The sequence below is a fragment of the Acomys russatus genome, chromosome 22 (assembly GCF_903995435.1).
Source record: "Acomys russatus chromosome 22, mAcoRus1.1, whole genome shotgun sequence".
NCBI classification, from domain to species: Eukaryota; Metazoa; Chordata; class Mammalia; order Rodentia; family Muridae; genus Acomys; species Acomys russatus.
In genome coordinates this window covers 24,731,328-24,753,479 of record NC_067158.1, presented here as the reverse complement: position 1 = coordinate 24,753,479, position 22,152 = coordinate 24,731,328, and the positions used below count along the sequence as shown (strand labels likewise).

The 22,152-nt window shown below is 44.7% G+C and overlaps 1 protein-coding gene and 1 pseudogene across 1 annotated transcript in view; both read right to left on the bottom strand.

The window, feature by feature from the left end:
* Positions 1-22,152, bottom strand: part of Slc5a1 (solute carrier family 5 member 1) — a 76,220-nt gene that overhangs the window by 28,113 nt on the left and 25,955 nt on the right. Inside the window, exons 3-5 of the mRNA XM_051165253.1 lie at positions 11,180-11,284; positions 10,423-10,482; positions 8,634-8,738 (exon numbers count right to left, since the gene is read on the bottom strand). Coding sequence (XP_051021210.1) covers positions 8,634-8,738; positions 10,423-10,482; positions 11,180-11,284 — 270 coding nt within the window. The remainder of the gene's footprint in view (positions 1-8,633; positions 8,739-10,422; positions 10,483-11,179; positions 11,285-22,152) is intronic.
* Positions 16,121-16,721, bottom strand: LOC127205480 (BCL2/adenovirus E1B 19 kDa protein-interacting protein 3-like; annotated as a pseudogene).

The window sequence follows — 22,152 nt, the reverse complement described above, 5'->3', positions numbered from 1 at the left end:
CCAGCCCAGCCACAAACCCTTCGATTTACAGTGGTGCTTGAGGACTAGCCAGAAGGAAGAGAGGGAAAGCAGCCTCAATCCTACACGAAGAACTACAGCCACCTAAGGAATGAATACAAGAGTAGGAGAAAGTCTTCCCCAAGGAAGGGAACACCCACTGGTTGTCTAATACCAAATGCCCAGTCCTGAAAACATACTCACCCAGTAACATTATACACCTTGAGCAGGTTATATACAGTTCGGAATCAGTATTTATGCATATATATTCATGTAACAACAAGTAATGAAAGAAGAGGCCATGAATTTGAAAGAGAGCAAGGATGGGAATTAGGGGGGTTCAAGGAGAAAAGGAGAAGGAGGAAATGATGTAATTATGTTATAATCTCAAGAATAAAATAAAATGTCTTTAAAAAATTAAAAGCATATAAAAAATGAAGAATAACCAATATAAAACAATGCATTGAAAGCTAAATGATCACTTTTCTGTAGTATTTTCTAGAGAGAGAAAAGCCTATTTTAAGAAAATAATAAAATAATTTGTGTATGTAGTTTTAAAACTATATTTGTTTTAAGACAAATATAATAGAAAGTTATACATTAGTAAATAAAACGCCTTAGAGTTGAGAGGCCCATGCACAGCACACACAGCAAGATAACTGTCACCGAGTACCTTGTGGCCCTGCAGACACCCTTTCCTAGTGTAGAAAACAGGGGACACCCAGCCATCCAGGCAGCATGTATTTGACCTGTTCCCAGACTGGATCTGTTGGAACTAAACCTAGGAACTTCAAAGTTTTTTTTTTTTTCACTTATAGCTTCTAATTAAAATGTTTAAATGTTACAAAGAAAAAGAAAGAAACACACATTCCTGGCAAACTTCAAAACAAGCATCACTAACAAAGCTGGCCACTGGTGAGGGCTTTTTGTCTGCCTTTGTGATTTTTAAATACTTTTCTAAAACATAAGCATCAACCATAATGCTCTCTACCCTCTGACAGTGGTGACTACGGGGATAAAAACTGAAAAAATACTTTATAACTTGACAGTTAAAGAAGAGGAAAGATAACACATTATGTGTTTATTTCTCTGTGTGTGCATGTGTGTGTGTACTTGGTCACGCATGCATGCATACCTGTTCATATGGCACTGGAGGCTGAACCCAGACCTTGTACATGATAGGCAAGTGTACTGCCCCTTACCTATACTGTGCATGTCCTCATAACACGACAGATATAACATGGACAAGGCCAAAATATGAATGTGTTTGTATATAGTTCATAGGATTATGGATATTTTCTCTGTCTGAAATGATTCTTAAATTCCATTATTTCCTTACTCTTTCAAGGATGGTACAAAAAATTTACAACAATAGATTCTTAATTGAGATGAAATATATATGTATGTATATAGTGAAAATATAAAATTATAGACTGAAAGACTCTCAAGAGTGCCGGCTTTTTAAGAAGTGAACTGGGATCAAGGGTACATAGTTCTGATTTGTTTTTTTAATAAATTGCATATATATGTATATATATATATAATCTGAGCCGTAGATATAAAAGTTCTTGTCGTATCGTTCTTTGTACTCTCATATGTGTGAAATATTTGGGGGAGGTTTTTTTTTTCCACTTATAAAAATGGTAGATGAGTTAGAGCACTCATTGCCTGCCTTGATGTAAAAGAGCCCTCCTATGTCTCTACGCCATCCCAGAATGGCTTGTTGTTGTTGTTGTTTGTTTGTTTGTTTTGGCTAAGATACTATTAGCACTAAAAGAAAAGAGAGAGAGGAACAGATCAAGACAGGAGGACGGGAGGAACAAAATAGAAGAAGACAGAGGAAAGGAAGAGGGAGGGGAGGAGGAAGAAGGGAGGAGGGAGGAAGGCATGGAGGAAGGAGGGAGGGAAACTTTCTCAGAGCTGTTAAGCAACGTCAGCTTTAATAATGCTAAAGTGTACCCCTCTAAGCCAAGAACTGACAGTTTTTTCTATAAGGGATGAGGTAGAAACCCAGGAGTGGTGGCGTTGGCCTGTAGTCCTGACTGCTAAAGACACTGGCAGGGAGACCATCACCTCAAGACCTACAGAGAGTCCAAGACTCGTCTGGACAACTTAGACGAGAGCTTGTCTCAAACATATTTTAATTTAAAAATAAAATAATTAAATTGCTCAGTGGTAGGGTGGTGGCTACAAGACCCTTGGTTCAATCCCCAGTAACACACACATGCACACAAAAATGGGCAGGGAAAGGTCTTAGGCACTGAAAACCATTCTATTGTATCTTCTGTCAAAGACTGTTCCTGAAACCACAGCACAGCCAAACACAACATAACCACACAGGGCCGTGCCTTGTGTGGTTTCCAATGAAACCTTGTTTATAGCAGCGGATAAAAGATCGGATTCAGCCCAAGAGTATCGTGTTTATCTCTATGAGCGCTGGGCTGAGCTGCGTCCATGGGACTCAGGGGGGCTGGCAATAAAACATGGACCCCACTGGGAAACCTCTTAGGCAAGTCACATGGCCTTAGCTTAGAAGTTTAAAACCCTAAGATTTTTTTTTTTTTTTTTTTTTTTTGAGACAAGGTCTCTCTACATAGCCCTGGCTGTCCTGAAACATACTATGTAGACCAGGGTGACCTTGAACTCACAGAGATCCTCCTGTCTCTGCCCTCAGAGTGCTAATATTAAATGTGTACAACACCATGCCTGGCCCGTGTGTGTGTGTGTGTGTGTGTGTGTGTGTGTGTGTGTGTGTGTGTATGTGTGTGTGTGTGTGTGTTTCCTGCCCATTCTGATCCTAACCAAGATATATCCGAGCACCCAGTAAGTCCTGCCTGGCGATGAGGTTTGAAATGGAGAAGCCTCATTACTCAAATGTCTCTTTCCATTTGTCAAAGTGAACAGCACAGGTCATAAGCATCAGACATTAAGCCAAAGCTTTTATCTTTACCCAAGGATCCAAAATGTACAGGGGGGTTGCTGTTTAATAAAAAGAAAAAAAAGTTTATTGCAGTCATGATCTGTGAAAACAGCTCCGGGAAATAGAAACCAGGACATTCAGTTGTCACATGACTCATAAAATCTGAAGCTTTATCTCAACTGATTGTACAGAGCTGATTTGAGGTACACCATGTCAGGAAATCTCACAGAACGAAATGCCTCGTACAGGCTGATGCAGCAGCAGGTGCTCAAATGAGCCAATAAAATTCATGGAGTGGCAAAGAGCCATGGTGACAAGATGGCAGCCGCGAATGAGGCGCTTGCTGCTGCTAACCTGTGGCTGCAATTCCCTGTGCTTTCTCCTTTCACCAGCCACGCTCCTGCTCAATCCCTACATCCTCCAAAACCCCTCCTGGCAGCTCCTTAGTTACTCCCTGTTGAGATAGGCGTCTCAAAGGGCCTTCCCACCTCTCTGTTCTTCCCTATGGCACACCATCTACTGTGTGCACATGCAACACACACACACACACACACACACACACACACACACACAGAGGCTAATCTTTTTTTTTTTTTAATATAAACTCTTACCTCTGTGCTTTGGGAACTAACTCTGTGTCTATGAGCCCTGTATTCCTGAACATTAGGCTCCCGACAGGTGAGACTGACATCACTGTAAATTTTCTAAAAATGTCATTAAATGACCCAAAGTGAACCTAAAGCCAACACAATTTATAAGGGTGAGTTCTTGATTTCTGCGCACACGCCCTTCCTTCACCATCATCACACACCCACTCTAAAGCCAATGCTTTCTCCACGCAGTCCTTCTAGAGCCTTCTATAAGCCATGCGGTTACAGTGTGCACTATGAAACCTCTCCGTTTTTCCTGGGGCTTGAGTTATGACCTAATATCTAGAGGAGTGTAAGATTCATATAGAGGAAAGACATCAGGTCAAAGATTCGGGTGTCAGGAAGCCCACTTCTTACTCCAATTCTGTCCCTGTGGAGCCTCACAAAGCCTGTCCCTTCTCTGTGCAGTTTGTGCCCTTTTCATCTTTCTGTGGCTTCATCATTACCTAAACACAGGGCATAACTGTGAGACAACAAGCTTTGAACCTAGGCAGTTTTTATTTGTTTGTTTGTTTGTTTTATCAGTGTTTGACAGCTAGCTATGAGTCTGTACGCCAGCTGCATGCGTGCGTGTGTGTGCATGCGCCTGCCTGTGTGCTTGCACTAACACACGGAAGTCAGAGGAAAACTTTCCAAGTCGGTTCTCACCTTCTGACTTGCTGAAGCAGGGTCTCTCTTGTTTCTCTCCCTGAACAGCTGCTCTAGGCCAGTGCTTCTACACACTGGGCCATCTCCCCAGCCCACGCTGTGTGTCTTTTGAGAAAATTCTTTGACTTTTCTCTTTTATTGTTTGGAAAATAAAACGCACATCCCCAGCCCTGCAGGATGACACCCCTGATGAGAATCAGAGACCAGGTGGTAAAGCCCTCAGTGGGAACTAGAGCAGCACCAAGGTATCGCCATGTGTGCTTTTCAGGACATCTTTGGGATCTTTGTTTGGGATCTTTGTTTGGTCGATGGGTGAAACAAGTATTGTATAGGCCAGAGCCTCCAGTCAGGAGCCTCAGAGAGCACACACAGGGAGCCGCCTGCAACTGTGTACAATTCAATTGTAAAATATAGGAAAGGGGCATCACTGGAAACCATACTCCTGCACTCATGCTAGGCTGCCAGGGGCTGGTCCCTGACTACCTGGGGGTTCTCAAGTCCAAGGAGGTTTAATCAGTAACCTGAAAGTAAGTGAGGTGATAAGATGGGCAGGAAAAAGAAGGCCTGGCACCGGTTTGTTTATATGACCGTCCCTGTACCAGTCTAAGGGCAAAGAGTACCCTTTCCATGGTAACTGCAGACGATAGATTTTCACCAGCTTGAACTGTGGCCTCCAAAAAGGAAAGCTATGCACCCTTTCCCGTGCACTCACAAGCTAATAGCTAAAACTAAGACAGTTCCCTCTGAGAATCCTATTCCTTCTAGGGTGTCTCTCAATCCCACTGTTTACAACTCTCTCTCTCTCTCTCTCTCTCTCTCTCTCTCTCTCTCTCTCTCTCTCTCTCTCTCTCTCTCCCTGAGACAGGGGTTATTCTGTGGCCTTGGCTGTCCTGGATTCGCTTTGTAGACCAGGCTGTCCTCAAGCTCAGAGATCCGCCCGCCTCTGCCTCCTAAGTGCTAGGTGCCTGGCTCCTTTTTCTCTTCTTAAGTGGTGCCTTTCTCCCTTACGAAGACCACCCTGATTTCTTCAGCACACCTAGCTCTTTGCATTCAAGGATCTGCCTACAGATCTCTAGTGAAATAAAGACTGGTAAGTCCAGGTTTTTCATCCTGGGTTACTGATTCATCCTGAAAACTAATCCTGGAAGAGAGAAGGAGAATAAGGAGGCAAAAATCAAACTGCTCCCAGTTGAGGGTGTCAGGAAGCGGTGTAAAAAGAGATGGAGTTCCGGTTGTTGGCCCCAGCTCCTAAGACAAAGTCCTGTGAGTTTCATCAGTGAGAGCAGGTTCAGAATAACTGCTGGAAGAACTGAGTGTCCACACACAAAAGACTGCGTGGACCCCACCTTAAGCCATACACAGTTTAACTCAAAGTGAGTCAAAACGCTGTTGAGCCAGGCTCAGTGATGCATGCCTGCAATCCCAGCTCTCAGGGAGACAGAGGCAGGAGGATCACTGTGAGTGTGAGTCTAGTCTGGTCTACAAAGTGAGTCCAGGACAGCCAAGGCTCCTCGGTAAATAAAGTGCTTGTTGTGCGTACACAAGAACCTCAATTTAAACCCCCACGCCCCAGGTCAAAGTTAAATATGGCATCTGTAAACCTAGTGCAGGGGTTGGAGACAGGCTGATCCCAGGGACTTGTAGCCAGTCAGTCCAGATGAATGGCAAGCTCTCCGTTTAGTGAGAAACCTTGTCTCAAAAAAAAAAAAAAAAAAAAAAGAAAAGAAAAGTGGGAAGCAATATATAAAGACATTTAACAATGATTTCTGGACTCTATACATGCATGCAGGGATGTACACACACACACACACACACACACACACACACACACACGCACACACACACACACGCACACATGCACACACCAGCACACACACATGCATGCGCACACAACTTTATTCAATTCTTAATAGAAAACATGGAAATAAATCTTCATTCTCTTAAATTTTACAGCAAATTCTAAGAGCTATTACCAAAAGTATGAACAACAAGTGCAAAATAGATAATTCTGTCAAATTAAAAACCTCTGTGTATCAAAGAATACTTCCCAGGAAGAGAAAAGATAGTCTCCATATATGGAGGAAATCCTTGCAAGTCATGCATCTGATAAGGATCTGGAATCCGAAATATTATCAAGAACTTTTATTCTTGAACAAGGAGACAACCTAACTTCTCTGTGCAGAAAGTGGGAGATTTTAGAGCAGTTTAGCACCCTAAAATGGGGTGTTTTAGAGCAATTTAGCGCCCTAAATGGGGTGGACTGTCTCTATCAACCTCTCTGCTCAAGGCTCAGGGAGCCATGCAGAAGAGGAGACAGAAAGATGGTAAGAGCCAGAATGGGGAAGGACTCCAAGGAAGGAGAGCCCTCCAGATCTAACAGGGCCGTGACAGCATGAGCAACACCTGGGCAAGACCAAGCCAGACGAAATCCCAGCACTCAGAAGGGGAAATGGACACAAGGACCTGCCTCTGGCCAAGAAGCTGTTTTACTACTGATATCTGTGGGGAGAGGGAAAAGCTGGTTTCTCCAATGGAGCATCATTAGGTATATCAACCACTCCCCAGGGCAGTCCTCACGGGTAGACGCCAACACAGAACAGACTCCACGTTTTCGTGTGTGCTTTTCTGTTGCTACTGTTTGGTTTGGTAGTTTTTGTCTTTTTTGCTGTTTGGTTTGATGTTGGGATTTTTTTTTTTTTCCTTTTCGTTTTTGAGAGAGAAAACATGAAATCGGATGGGTAGGGAGGTGGGGATGGAAAAGAATATGATCAAAATATATCGCATGGAAAATTTTAATGATCTTTTCATTTTTCATTGTGTTTATAGAGGGGGCTAGAATGATGGCTCAGTGGTCAAGAGCATATGATGCTCTTCCAGAGGACCAGAGTTTAGTTGTCAGCACCCACATCAGGTGGCTCACAATCATCTGTAACTCCAGTTCCAAGGGATCCAGTGCCTTCTTCTGGCCTCTGTGAGCACCTGGATTTACACACACACACACACACACACACACACACACACACACACATACACACACACGCACGCACGCACACACCCCCACAAATAAAAATAAAATAAATGTTTAAATATATATATGTTATAAAATGGCCCAATTGATGTGATTAGCATATATACTACCTCACATTCTTATTTTTTCTGTATAGTAAAAACACTTAAAATCTCTCAGAGGTTTCAAAGCACAATCCTTATTATTAATTGTAATCACTGTGATACAGTGATTTGCTCCTACTTCTTGTATCCTTGGAGCAGCGCCTCCCGACCCCGACACTACACCATCCTCTCCTGCCCGTTCTCCAGGCCCTTACACAGCTGTATCACAGCCCATGGGAAGCTGGACCAGACGAAGCACTAGTTTTAGGCCAGCCTGGGCCACCTACATAAGGAAACACTGTCTCAAAAGTAAAACTAAAAACATACTGCGGGCTGGAGAGGTGACCTAGAGGGTTAAGAGCACTGGCTGCTCTTCCAGAGGACCTAGGTTCAATTCCCAGCCACCACATGGCGGCTCACAGCTGTCTGTAACTCCAGTTCCAGGGAATCAAATGATAGGGTGCCAAGAGCGTATGCGCGCGTGCACACACAGACACACACACACACACACACACACACACACACACACACACACAGGAGATCAGGCAGAGGAGAGTCAGGAAGGCAAAACACCCATAAGCATAAAACTTAAAGCAATTTAAAAATCTATTTCTATAAATTTAACCTTTAAAATTCCACATATAAGTGAGATCTTGAGTGTATGTCTTTCTATGCTTGGTTTATTTCATTTAATATAATGTTCAACCATACCGTCGAATGATTTCTTTATAAGGCTGAACTCTGTGTGTGTGTGTGTGTGTGTGTGTGTGTGAGAGAGAGAGAGAGAGAGAGAGAGAGAGAGAGAGAGACAGGCTTTCACTTATTCTCTTGCTGGTGTGCACTTCTGTTGGTGTTACATCTTGACTACTGTAAACGAGGCTTTAATAAACATGGGAGTTTGGCGGGCCCTCCATGTGCTGCCTCCGTGTCCTATGTCCCCAGTGGTGGGAATGACGGCTCCCATGACATCTCAACACCCCTTCTGCAGTCTTCTCTTCAGAGCAGGCTCTGCTGAATTTTCATGAGCCTGTTATATTTTCAACTTGCACCACAGTGGAGGACAAAGCATCCCACTGGGCTCATTGGCCCCCTGGTGCATAAAATAGGACTTTCCCCTAAGGAGCAAGAAGGCTTAAAGCACAAAGTCCATAGGAACTTACACTTGTTTCTTGATGGAACAGTATATGCTGGAGAGTGAGAAGATGGCCTCTTCCCCAAGCCCATCCCACTGCCTGGAGGAGAGTGAGAAGAGGGCCAACAGCAGCCTCTCCTCCCCGAGCCTACCCCACCGTCTGCTGGGCACTTACAGAGATCTTGGTGAAAATGTAGAGCAACAAGGACAGAACGGAGAGATAGATCTGGATCCGCTTGCCTCCGAACCGCTTCCGCAGATACTCTGGCATTGTCACCACCTGGGTGGGAGGAAACGGAGCCCAAGTGAACAGAGAGGCCAGAGCGAGCAGAGCAACAGGATCTATGCTAGTGTCACAGGAATCATACCCTGTTAGCCCAGGAAGGCTACAAAGTAGCCAGATGCCGTTTGCTTATTTCAGTTCCACGCACCCTGCACAGTAGAAGTAAGGGAGACCCGGGCACTCTGTCGCAACATACCAATAAATACATCCCGATAAACACATCTTGTCTAGTAAACACATGACTAGACGTAACTAAGGAGGCAGATGCTTGCCCTGGAGATGGCGTGTGCAAACATGCATTTGTGTTTGTGTGTGTCTGTCTCTGTGTGTGTGTCTATGCTTGTATGTATTTTTTCTATGTAATGCATGTATTGCAAATAGGACAATGGTAGCCTCTTGCCAATGCACCAAAGCAGCTGCCCAAGTTGACTATGACTGTCACCTTGCTCTACACAGGCAAGGATTGTAGCTGCAGGCTCTCCCAAATATTCTGCTGGTTCCCTTCTGCAAATTCCAGCCACACTTCCGGCTTTGCTCCCTATACCCTTAAGCCTGTTATCTTCTGGACCAGCAACCAGTGAGCTTTCAGAAGGTATAGCCTGCAGAACTTGCCCTATGGCACCTTTTAGCTCCCAATGCATACACTTATATTTAGGAGGCCCATATATGTCACTGAAGAGGTGGGGTTACAACTATGTTTGATCAGCCACATGCTCAGGGTGTTGTGCATAAGCGAAGCGAGACGTGGTTCTTTTTCTCAACTATTTCCCTTCTAGGGGAGGATATAAACACAGCAGTGCAATGCAAGAACACACCCAGAGAGATGGCGTGGGATCCTTCGGGGGGATCTGAATCGTCACTGAGGGGCCTGCCTGGATGGACGGGTGATGGACCTGGATGAATGAGCCAGTGGGGTTGTTTAATGCCCCTGCAGGCAATCAGGGCCTTTTTTTTTTTTTTTTTTTTGACATTGTATAATTTATTTACCTATAATTGATGCCAGACTTTTCATAATAAAAATATATGGACTTTCTGCTTTATAAAGCTATGGTTTTTTTCCTACATACTTCTAGAAAAAAGTTACTCCATATTTTTATTAAAAATAGAGTCTTCTCTCATACAATACATCCTGGTAACACTTTCCCTTCCCATCCTCCCAGCTTTCCCTCACTTCCCCTCTCTCTCCCTTCAGAAAAGAGCAGGCCTCCAAGAGACAACAACCAAAGGCGATAAAACAAGATACCATAACAGTACGCAGAAGCCCTCATATGGAGGCTGGACAGGCAGTCCAATAGGAGGAAAGGAGTCTCAAGAGCAGGCAAAAGCATGAGAGACACACCTACTCCCACTGTTAGTGTCTCACACTAACATCCACAACATATATGCAGAGGTCCTGGAGCAGACCCATGCAGGGCCCAGGCTTGCTGCTTCAGCCTTCATGAACCCATGTGAGCCCTGCTTTATTGATTTGGTGGGCCGTGTTCTCCTGGCGCCCTTCATCTCCTCTGACTCCTACAGATTTTCTTCCCTCTCTTCTGTGGGGTTCCCTGATACCCGAGAGGTGGTATGGGAGGAAAGCAGACCCAGATTATTTTCTGCCCCTCCCCCTCCGTGGCCTCCAAGAGGACCAAGTTCACGCGTGTTTCTGCTGATGAGAAGAAATAAAAGCGTGGCTACTTACCCCAGCCTTGATGTAAATAGGGACAAACACCCAGCCCAGGATGACCACCAAAACCAAGGCCTGCAACCAAATCAAGAGGTAAATTCAGATCAGGAGAAACCTTAGCCCATCTCTGCCTCTCTCAAGAGACCATCAACCGGTATAGAAAAACCCCACACCTCTTTCTTTCCTTCCCTCCTTCCTAAGGACAATTCCCTAAGTGTCTAATAGAGTACTTGCTTGGCCTACAGCAAAAGCATCTGCATCCAAGGTGGTTCTGAGGATTCCATCACACCTCAGGATCCTCCGAACACAGACTGAAATTTCTGGTTGCTAAGACTCTGCTATAATCACATGTGGGACGCTTAGTCCCTAATGCAGAAAGGTGGTAGCAGAGCACACCAGGAAACCTTTGGGTCTTTGAGAGCACTGAAGTGACTGGGGTAATTCTAATGGGACTAAGAAGGGGGCGTTATAAAAGCCAGTCTTGGTCCTGTCTCGACCATCTTCCTGCTTTGGGTGGTGTGACCTCTCACAGATGCCCACCCTCTTCCATCATTTGCCACCCACACTGAGGTTGCACAGCCCAGGGGGAAAGAGCCTCACAAGAGTCTGTACAATGTTGCTTAAACTTTCAGCTTTCAACTCTCTGGACTAAGTAAGTATCTTTTCTTTATAAAGTGAACCTGCCACCTCCAACATTTCATTATAGTAATGAAAAAGGGACTTGATGCCCGGCTCCCTCTGCCCCTAGGACACTAGGGGTCATGCTACTCACGTTCCATTCAAAGCCACCCATGGCAATGCCTGCGGCTGCTCCTGTCCCCGCCAGCCCCACAAAGTGACCACTTCCAATGTTACTAGCAAAGAGAGAGGCTCCAATCTGGAAAAAATAAATAAATAAACAAACAAAGTTAGATAAGTAGGGACACTCAGGCTGGGCCACTGAAAGAAGAGACATGTCAGCCAAATGAAGGGACATAGGCTATCAGAGGCCAGCTGGGAACTTGATTAGGTTGAGATCTGTGGGACCAGTTTCCACAGTAGGCAAGGGAACGTGAGAAATAATAAAAACACAAAGGGACACTTGGAGGAGCAACGGGACACATCTGCACATCTGATCACCCTGTGGGTCTTTTTTCTGAACTGTGAGGAGGGCATGGGAGGTCCCACCAGCCCACCATGATGCTCCTAAGTCTCCTGTGAGACTGTCTGCTTGAGAGCAAGGCTGAGCCATTCAGCTTCCCATGCTGGGGACAGGCTGGTGGGCAGGGCAGGTGGGCAGGTGGGCGGTGGGCAGACTCCTCTGATGAGGGCTTTCAGTGAGTTCAGGAAGCTGGAGAGATGGCTCAGAGGTTAAGAGCACTGTCTGTTCTTCTAAAGGTCCTGAGTTCAATTCCCAGCAACCACATGGTGGCTCACAATCATCTATGAGGTCTGGTGCCCTCTTCTGGAGTGCAGGCATACATACAGGCAGAATATTTTATATATATATATATTTTATATATATATAAATATATATATAATTTATATATATATAGACTATATATATATAGTCTATATATATATAAAATATAAAATATATATATATATATATATATATATATATATAAAATCCGAGTCTCCAGCATCTTGTCAAGGCGGAGCGCGGAGCTGGTGGTTTCCAGCTGTTAAATGCTGGGGTTTTATATGCTCACAAGATGATATCAAATGATAACTATTCTCTAAACGCACATCACATTGTGATCTTTTTTCCCCCAACAAAGGTCCTGGAGATGACTCAGGAACTTGCACAAATCACTGCACTTCCCAAGGACACACTTGTATATCTGACCACAGGCTAGAAAACAGATTAGAAGGGTAGACGTTAAATCCCCAAGAAGGAAAATGAAACTGAGAATGGGGCTGTGAACAGGAAAGCCAAAGAAGAAAGTATCAACCGAGGGCCTGGAGAGATGGCGCAGCAATTAAGAGCACAGATTGCTCTTGCAGAGGACCCAAGTTCAGTTCCCAGGACCGGCAACTCACAGCCACCTGTAGCTCCAGGGTTAGAGGATCCACACACAATCCCACACAAAAACACACAATTAAAAAAATAAAATAAAATTTAAAGACTGTCAATTTGGTTTTTTTGTTTGTTTGTTTGTGTTTGTTTGTTAAGAAAAAAGTCAACTGAGATAGGAAAAAAATCTTGCTCTCCTTAAGTTGTAAACAAAGCCATGTCATAATAAACCCACCAGACGGACACATTTAGTACACTTAACTTACCAAACGAGCTTGTCTTAGCTGTGGGAACTTAAATGAGAACAGCCTCCATAGGCCTGAATTTTTAAAAACTTGGTCCCTCGCTGGTGGTGCTGTCTAGGTGTCTTAGAGGACGTAGCCTTGATGGCAGAAGTGCATCACTTCGAGGGTTAAAAGCTCACTCTGTTCCCAGGGTGCTTTCTCTGCTTTACAACTCTGGTGTGAGCCCTTGAGCATCTGCTCTCAGCATCCATTTCCTGCTTCCCACTCCCCCGCACGCTCCACCGCCCTGGACTCTAAGCCTGTGAAACCTTGAGCACAAATAAACCGCTTTCGTAAGCAGCTTTTTTGTTTTGTTTTGTTTTTTGTTTTTTGTTTTTCGAGACAGGGTTTCTCTGTGTAGCCTTGGTCATCCTGGACTCACTTTGTAGATGAGGCTGGCCTCGAACTCACAGCGATCCACCTGCCTCTGACTCCCGAGCGCTGGGATTAAAGGCGTGCGCCACCACGCCCGGCTCGTAAGCAGCTTTGGTCACGGTGCTTATCACGGAAGCAGAACAGTAGCTAAGACACCGGCCTACCCCAGAGGACTCGCATCGCCCTATAGCTGGGCAGAATCATCTAGCGTCTTATAATTATATGCTGAAAATCTCCTGTAATTTTTTTTTACTACCAAAAAGGCATAATACATGCCCCAGCAACCTTTCAAACCATCCTACACTCCAAAGGATGAACTGTAGTGACTTGGACATCATCTGCATCTTTGCATCTTTTTCGTTTGTTTGTTTGTTTGTTGGTTGGTTGGTTGGTTGGTTTTTTGAGACAGGGTTTCTCTGTGTAGCCTTGGCTCTCCTGGACTCACTTTGTAGACCAGGCTGGCCTCGAACTCACAGCGATCCACCTGCCTCTGCCTCCCGAGTGCTGGGATTAAAGGCGTGTGAGTTAGAGACATTTTCCTGACGTCTTTGAGTCTAGAACAAAATACATGTTACAAAACAGGAAGATACTCCAAGAAGCCATCCTAATTATACTAGCCCATGTCTCCAACATGGGGTAGTCAATGCTTGGTGACAAATTCTAGCCAAAGTAGAAGGGGTTTTTTTTTGTTTTGTTTTGGTTTGGTTGGTTGGTTTTTTTGGTTTTTTGTTTTGTTTTGTTTTTCTTAAACTCAGACAGAAGCAGTGTCAGAAGGGCCAGGGAAGGACAAAGGTGAAGATGTCTTCATTCACAGTCAATGGCGTCCCTACTAAATGTGTTAAATCTTGTTCTAGACAGAGCAACACAGGCAAACCCTCTACTCACAGGAAACTTGAAGCCAAAAACAGCAGGCATAAGCAAAGGCCTAACCAAAGAAAAAGGCCAGAAAGCGGTACCACAGAGTATGCCACAGCCACCGTGGTAAAGAGCCAGAGAAACACCATCTGTGGGAGACACGGCCGCCCATGTCAAGGTCAGGCTGAACACACCAGGTAGAGCGCTCCAAGTGGGAATGAGGGCACAGCTGAAAAGCAGGAAGACCAGAGTTCTGGAGTGTGGTCAACGGGGGAGGGTGGTATGAGAGAGGCTGGAGAGCAGGGAGGGCTGCGTTGTGGCCCAGACAGGGGTAGATTGTGTTCTAAGTATGACAGGAAGGCACTACAGGATTTTAAGAAGGAAGAAGGAAAAAAAAAAGAACAATATTTAATTTGCTTTTATGAACTGTTCTAAATTGTGCAGGGGTGAATAAAAGAAGGGAGGCCGCAGGGAGGAGGCCTGTTCTGCATCTGGGTGAAGCAAAGACAAGCTTGGGGCCTGGGGTGTGCCTTAGAAACAAAGCTGACAGCCTCTGTTGGTGGACCTGATGAGGGAAATCATAGCCAAGGCTCAACAATGTCAAGGCCACTCATTAAGAAAAAGAAACTTAGCCAGCCATGGTGGTGCATGCCTGTAATCCCAGTGCTCAGGGAGGCAGAGGCAGGCAGTCTACAAAGTCCAGGACAGACAGGCTACAAAGAGAAATCCCGTCTCAAAAAAACAAAACAAAAAGAAAGAAAAAGAAACTTGTTAGTAACTAATATTTTACAGACTAGGCGGGGAACATCTGTGTACACACATATGCATATATACATGTACATATACACGTATGTGTATTATGTAACAATAGTTAATGAAAAAAGAGGTCATGAATTTGACAAAAGAGCATGGGAGTATTTGGAGGGAAGAAAGGGAAGAGGAAAATAATGTAATTAAACTACAATCTCAAAAAAATAAAAGAAATATTTTTAAAAAGAATCTAAGGGAGCATATTGTTTAAAAATATCCACCTCTTTCTGACCCAAGGTTGATGAAGATGATAGCTGAATTTTAGCTAGAATTCCCCTCTTTTTAAAATTCTTTAAAATGGTCTAGATCAGATTTTTTTCCCCAAAAAAGGAAGATTGCTCTAAGAAAATGCTCTAATTATGGCATCCGCAGACCTTGAACCTCCATTCACCACCTCTCCCCTGGTTAATTATTAAGCCTAATGTTGTACAACTGAAGACTTAATTATCAGAACTTATTAACTGAAATACTCACCCCCTCTCTTAAAATCAGGAGACTTGTCTAGTGTCCTCCCACTATGGGAAGGTGGCTGACGTCAGGGTGGTCAGAACGCCTCAGGCCGTCCTGCCCTCTCCTCACTGAGGAGAGCTTGGCTGGTTATGGAAGGAGCACCACTTTGACTCCCTTCTAGACTTGACCCCACCCGAACCCGACTCCAGGCCTGCGCTCAGTCATCGACACAACCCTGACTCTGTCTTCACAAGATCACTGACATCGAGCACTTCAAGATTTTTTTTTTCCCACTTCCATTTTTTAAAGTAGACAGATTTGCTTCCAATACAGCTGATTTTAAAGCACGCAAAATTTAAGTACAGATGATGGGGTTCAATCCAGCGGAGTGACAAAGGTGCTCACAACGACACCGAGGGCCCGAGGTGATGGCAGCCAGGCTGGAATCCGCTTCTGCAAAGCAAGAGGAGCATGGGGGGGGGGGGGGGGAACCGCACAGTGGGGTTTGTGGGCAACCTTAGCTTCTGCCTGCTACAGCAAGAGGTCCTTACAGATAACCCGCCCCTGGTTAATTAACAACGTAGCATTTCCTACTATGTAGTAGCAGAAAGGCTACAATATTCCTTTTGGTCAAACCCTTTAATGATTTTAATATTACTTTCTCATTCTTTTGACGTGTAAAATGTCTTAACTGGATTGTGATTACAGATCATCTTTAAATACACCATTGTTGTTATATTAAAATTATTCATGCTATTTGTATCTAATATCTGAAGAAAATGTACCAATAAATGCTACAATAGGCACCAGTCTGACGTGCATATTAATTGATTCCCATAGGTATAATTATAGGTCATGATTTTAGAGCCTATTCTGTCTCGCTCGATCAGGAACAAATAAACACAGGTTGTGCAGACACCCACGGATTGCACCAGCTCCTCAGTTAGCTGTCACGGCTCAGACACGAATCCTCACTACGTGGACAAAATTCTTCATCAAAGGTGCTAGTGGAAGCTGCTGGATGCCTTCTGGTGTAGATCCCCAATCCAAAGGCGGATGAGACAGCAACAGAGATGGAAGGAAACACTGCGAGGGTCTATGAGAAAATGCCCTCTTTCTTCATAACGCCTGTGTTTCTCCTGCTGAGTGTAGCTGTGCGCTTTGGGTATTTAAAAAGGAACCCCTGCAGGGGGGGATACTTCTGGCTGATTTCACCAACCCCATATCCAATCTGAGGGGTTTTTCCCCAAGATGCTTTCAACTTCTCTTCTTCCAGAGTATTCTTTATTTTTTATCTCCAATGCCATGGGAGTCATTTTGGCTCTCCTGTTATCTTGTGGTGTCTGAGAGCGAGATGGCCTGTCACAGTGAGAACTCTTGGAGCTACTTTGTCCAGCTGGATGCTGGCCATCCAGCAGTGTTTTTTTTCCCCATGTCACCATGATAAATACTGACAGAGGCTGAGCACGGCTCCTGTTCCCATAGCTGAAGTGCAGTTCTATACTTCAGGAGCCCTGCAGTTTCTTCTTGCTGCTCAGTGACATGGTGGCTCAGCAAAGAACTCGAACCAGAGCTCAATTGCCGCAGGTAACCTAGGCAGCTGCCGCTCTCACCAAAAACTAGAGAGATATGGGGGTCCATATGTCCGCTTGTCCGCTCCGCTGTGAACCAAGCAATATAGTGCTCCATCTAGTACTTTTTACATCACTCCTGGCTGTATGCCATTGGCCACCTGCCGTTATCTCTCAACAAGACGATTGATACAACATACAGTTTGTGTGTGTGTGCGCATGCGTGTGAAAGAAAGAGAGAGGAGAGAGAGAGACTGTGAATGCATGCACATGGTGGGGGGTGCTGTGGTGTGGACAGGAAGGCCAAAACACAACTTACAAGAACTTTTATTCTTCCACCATGTGGGTCCCAGGGACTAAACTCAGATCTTCAGGCTTGGTGCGTGTGGCTTTACCACTGAGCCACCTCACCAGCCTCTATAATATTTTCTTTTATCATTTCAAGTCTCTCCCTCCCATAAGACACACGCGCGCGCGCACGTTCAGCTACCTCTGCAAAGCACGGCCTTACTCCAATCATAGAAATTCTCCTGGGCTCTCTCTCCCACCAGCTCCCATGGGCTGCTAAACAGTCTTCTGGTAAGCCCCATGCCTAGTAATAAATCCCTAGGAACTAGGAGTTGAAGGCAAATTTTCTCTAGCACAAATTTTCTTGAGCTTCGTATTTGCAGTTGGACTTCTTTCTTGGTCCCTTACCATCTACGTGCCCACAACACTTGAGAGCTTCCACACTTCTCATAGCGACAATTATTCAGGGGCCAATCCAGATGATGGCTTACCAGTGACTGCCATGGACCTCTCCCTAGTCAGCATCCATTGGCCCCCATCTCGCCCCCATGAGGACAACTACTTGACCCTTAAAGACAATTTATATTTCAAAGCCTAAAGTCCATCGCGACTTTATTTGGAGACAGAATTATCGCGAAGCTTATCAGGTTAACTGAACTATACAGGAGGAGCCTGGTGATAAGGATTGGTGTCCTTGTAAAAGAGAGAGAGGACACCAGAGACCTTTTACTCTCCCCTCCACTGCCCCTCTTACCCCCCCCACCCCACCCCACACTCACATAACGAGGCCATATGAAAACTCGGAAGACAGCAGCTATCTTCAAGCTGCCATCTTTTCTCAGGTCTCACCAAAATCAACTCTGGTGGCACCCAACTCTTTCAAACCCACTTCTCAGTGCCAGATCCTTGGCAGGCTTCCCAGCCCCTCTAATTCTCATCATTAAGGGAAGAACTGTTCCTCAATTGTCTGGGTCATTTCCCAAGGACAGCTTGCCACTCACTGCAATTTAGATCCCCGATAAGGCCAATTCAGTTTTCCATAGTACAGTGAGTCTACCATTAAAATTCTCACTTCAGTTCCTCCAGGGTTTGGCACAAACGGAATGGTTTCCTGTGAGCCTTTTTCTTAAGAAAAACCACTTACAGCCAAAGGAAAACATCCGGTTAACCATCCCAGCTGTTAATGTCAGAGCTGGAAAGTAATGGGATTGCACACACCTCCAGGATCAAAAACAGACATTGTGTAATGACTATGCCCTCAATGCATAACTTAGCCCTAGAAATGGGCTCCCGGAACCAGAGCTCCTCAGCGAGTCTTCAGCCAGCCAACGGCAATAGGTTGGTTACCATCAGACTACCCACAGGAAGTGTGAGGAGCCTGTCTTGGACATGTTCCAAGCCATCTTTTCTCAGCCTTATTTTGAGATCATCTGGGAAGCAGGAGACAGTCTCTAGCTACACAGAGCGCTAAGATCAAGTGGACAGAACAGGTTGGTGTGAAAGAAGCTCTCTCTAAATGCCTGTCCTTATATGCAGAGCTGTAACCATGGGTTACAGGGTTAAGGCCTGTAACCATGGCATTTATCCTGCCCAGTGGGAGACAATATCACTTCAGCAGCATGCCAAAATATAGCACGTGGTCTGAAGAACGCTTGAGCATCTTGCCCTGGATGCGCATGGCCGCTAAGCCTGAGTTAAGATTTCCAAGTTGGTTTCAGGTCACAGCCGAGTTACTAAACATTTCCAGTGGAAATATCCTGAAGTAACTCGGCAGACTGTGGGAAATCCGTCTTCAAATGATGGAGCTCCTCAAGGATGGGATTGCGAGGATCCCCAGGTTGGGCGCCATGATGAACGAGTGAAATTCAAATGCTCAAAGAAGCAGATGCTCCCAGAGTGCCTCGGGCTGCATAGCAAGTTCCAAACCAGCCTGGCTATATAGTGGCATAATGTCTCATAGGGAAAAAGAGTTTTCTGAAGGAGATCACACAGTTAGGCTGTCTGGCCAGTGGCCTCTGTGGATCCGCTATCTCCACCGCACTCCCAACCCTAGTGCTATGTCTACAGTAGTGAACTCTTATGGCATTTACATGGGCGCTAGTGATCTGAACTCAGCTCCTCGTGCTTGCTGTCCTAATCCCAGTTTCTATTGCTTTGATGAAGCACCATGACCAAAATCAAGTTGGGAAAAAAAAGGGTTATTTGTCCTATAATTCTACATCATAGTCCATCACTGGGGGAAGTTGGGACAAAAACTCAAGCAAGGCAGGGACCTGGAGGAGGAGCTGATGCAGAGGCCATGGAGGGGTGCTGCTAACTACTTTGCTCCTCATGGCTTGCTCAACTTGTTTTCTTATAAAAAACCAGGACCAACCCAGGCACAGTGGCACATGTCTTTAATCCCAGCACTTGAGAGGCAGAGGCAGGCAGATCTCTGTCAGTTCAAGGCCAGCCTGGTCTACAAAGCAAGTCCAGGACAGCCAAGGATACACAAAGAGACCCTGCCTCAAAAAAAAAAAAAAAAAAAAAAAAAAAAAAAACAACCACAAAAAATAAAAATAAAAACCAGGACCACCAGCACAGGAATGGCACCACCCACAATGGACCAGGCCCTTCCCCTATAAATTATTAATTAAGAAAATGCCCTACAGGTTTATATACAGCCAGATCTTACAGAGGCATTTGCTGAGATACCAAGGTTCCCTCCCTTCAGATAACTCTAGGTTCTGTCAAGCTGACATAAAATTAGCCAGCATATTTGCACGGCATTTTACTCACTGAGCCATCTACAAAGCCTTATAGGTTATATTCTGCCAAGCAGGCCTAACCTAATCAATGATGATACTTGTTGACAAGTAAATAGAGTCTCTCTTATATTTGTGTATTTTTAGTTTAGAAATAAAACCGCAACTCCTTCCACTGTACCATCCAGATGGTCATGCTATAGGTTTTTTTTTTTTTTAACTCTGCCTTAAGAACATTATGAGTGACACAGACAATGAGGTTTCATTGGAACATTTACTACTGTGCTACTGATAACAGAGGAAAACTGGAAAACTTGTTTCCAACTACAGTGCCCTACAACAGGAAAATAATTTGATAAATTAAGATTTAAACTCATGATGGACTATTGTGCAGCCATTAGATTAAATGATAGCTCTGGAAAGGATGCTATGACATGGGAGATGGTCATGATAAAATGTAAACTAAAGCAACACACAGCCAGGCACGGTAGCGATGTCTGCCGAAGGCTGGTACAGGTGCCTGCCACATGCTCCGGAATGCTCTGGTTCACACCATGAGTGCCAGGTCAATAAAGCTGCACCAGAAAGTTTGTCTCAATAAATCAAGAGGGAGACAGGTACAGTGGAGCACCCTGTAATCCCAGCACTTCAGAGTGAAGACAGGAGGGTCAGGGGAACAACAGGTCATCGTTTGAAGGCAGCAAGGGCTGCAAGAGACCTTGTTTCAAAATGACACCAAAAAAAAAATTGCTTCAAGAAGCCTATGTATCCCATGATCCTCAAAATATTTAAGTGCGTGTGTGTGCATGTATAATACATAATTTAGATAGATAGATACATAGATAGATAGATAGATAGATAGATAGACAGACAGACAGACAGACAGACAGACAGACAGACAGACAGACAGACAGAGATTGGTTGATTTGGGGGAGAAACACAGAATACATATTAATTTTTACTTTTTAGATTTTTCTCATGTTTTACAACAGTTTTATGAAATTCAATGATCAGAACACAAGTCTTTAAAACCTCCAGAGCTCCCTCGGACTCCATGGCAGAGCCTGAAGGCGGAGAACAAAGCAAGCAAGTAAGTTGAGTATCGGTGTTGTATGAAAGTGTCACCCCCAAATGGTGGGAGGGGGAAAAGACCGTTCCCACAGGCTGTCCTCTGACTTCCACATTCATGCCGTGGCATGTGCGACTGGAGCAAATACGCACACAGGCACACACCAAATAACCAACCAACCAAATAAATAAAAAGGCCACGGACCATTAACTACAATTGCACCTCATATGACGTGAAATAGAAAAAGGGGCGTCTGAACGGAGCTCAGCTGACATTAGAGCTTGGAGCTGAACACAATCAGCCTTGTTGTTTTCAAATGAAAACAAAATTATGTCACCAAGGAGAAGGTAATACAATCCACATGCCAACTTTACCTCTCTCTCCACGACCTAAGGAAATAGCAGCCTGTGCACACACAGGACCCTGTAATCAACTCAACCATCACACTTCACAGAGCTGTTAGCGGCTCCTGCTGAGCACAGGGGGAGCTCTCTGACCTGGTTCTAATCTTGCCTTTGACAAAGACAATTATGTGACCCGAGGCCAGTTGCCTTTAATGCTTTGAACTTCAATTCCTCTGCTCTAAACCAAGAGTAAGACTCCCTTTTAGCTAGCCAGGTGTGCTGGAGTGTACCTGTGGCCTCATCACTTGTCAAGAAGGGATGGAAGGATGGATGCGGAAGACAGCCATGGCTAGCTGGAAGCTAGCCTGGGCTACATGAGATTCTGTCCAACAAAAGGAAAGGAGAGCAAAAGAGAGTCTTCTGTCTGTCTCCTAAGATGTTTCCAGATGTGAGGTGCCAGATGTTGAAAAGTTTTCCCTACAAAGACTGCATTGTGGAGAAGTACAGTTGAGCTGTTACTGGCACATGTTTTTACAGACTATCCTGCAGTTCCTGAAAGACATCAAGATTTTTCTTTTCAGAAGCAAGAGTGTCATCGCTCAAAAGGAAAATGTTCTCAGCTAATTTCATGTAATTAGCTTTCTTTGTTGAAGGCCACGTCATGCCCAAAATATGCAGAACCTGGAGCTGGCTCTCTGCTTCCTGCTTCTGTCTTCCTCAAACTCCCCTCCATTTATATTTTTTTAATTGATTAGTTAGTTAGTTAGTTAGTTAGTTAGTTAGTTAGTTAGTTAGTTAGTTAGTTTTTCAAGACAGGGTTTCTTTGTGTAGCTCTGGCTATCCCAGAACTCACTCTGTACGCCAGGCTGGCCTTGAACTCAGAGATCTGCCTGCCTCTGCCTCCCAAATTCTGAGATTAAAGGCGTGCGCCACCACTGCCTGGCCCAACCTCTCCTTTA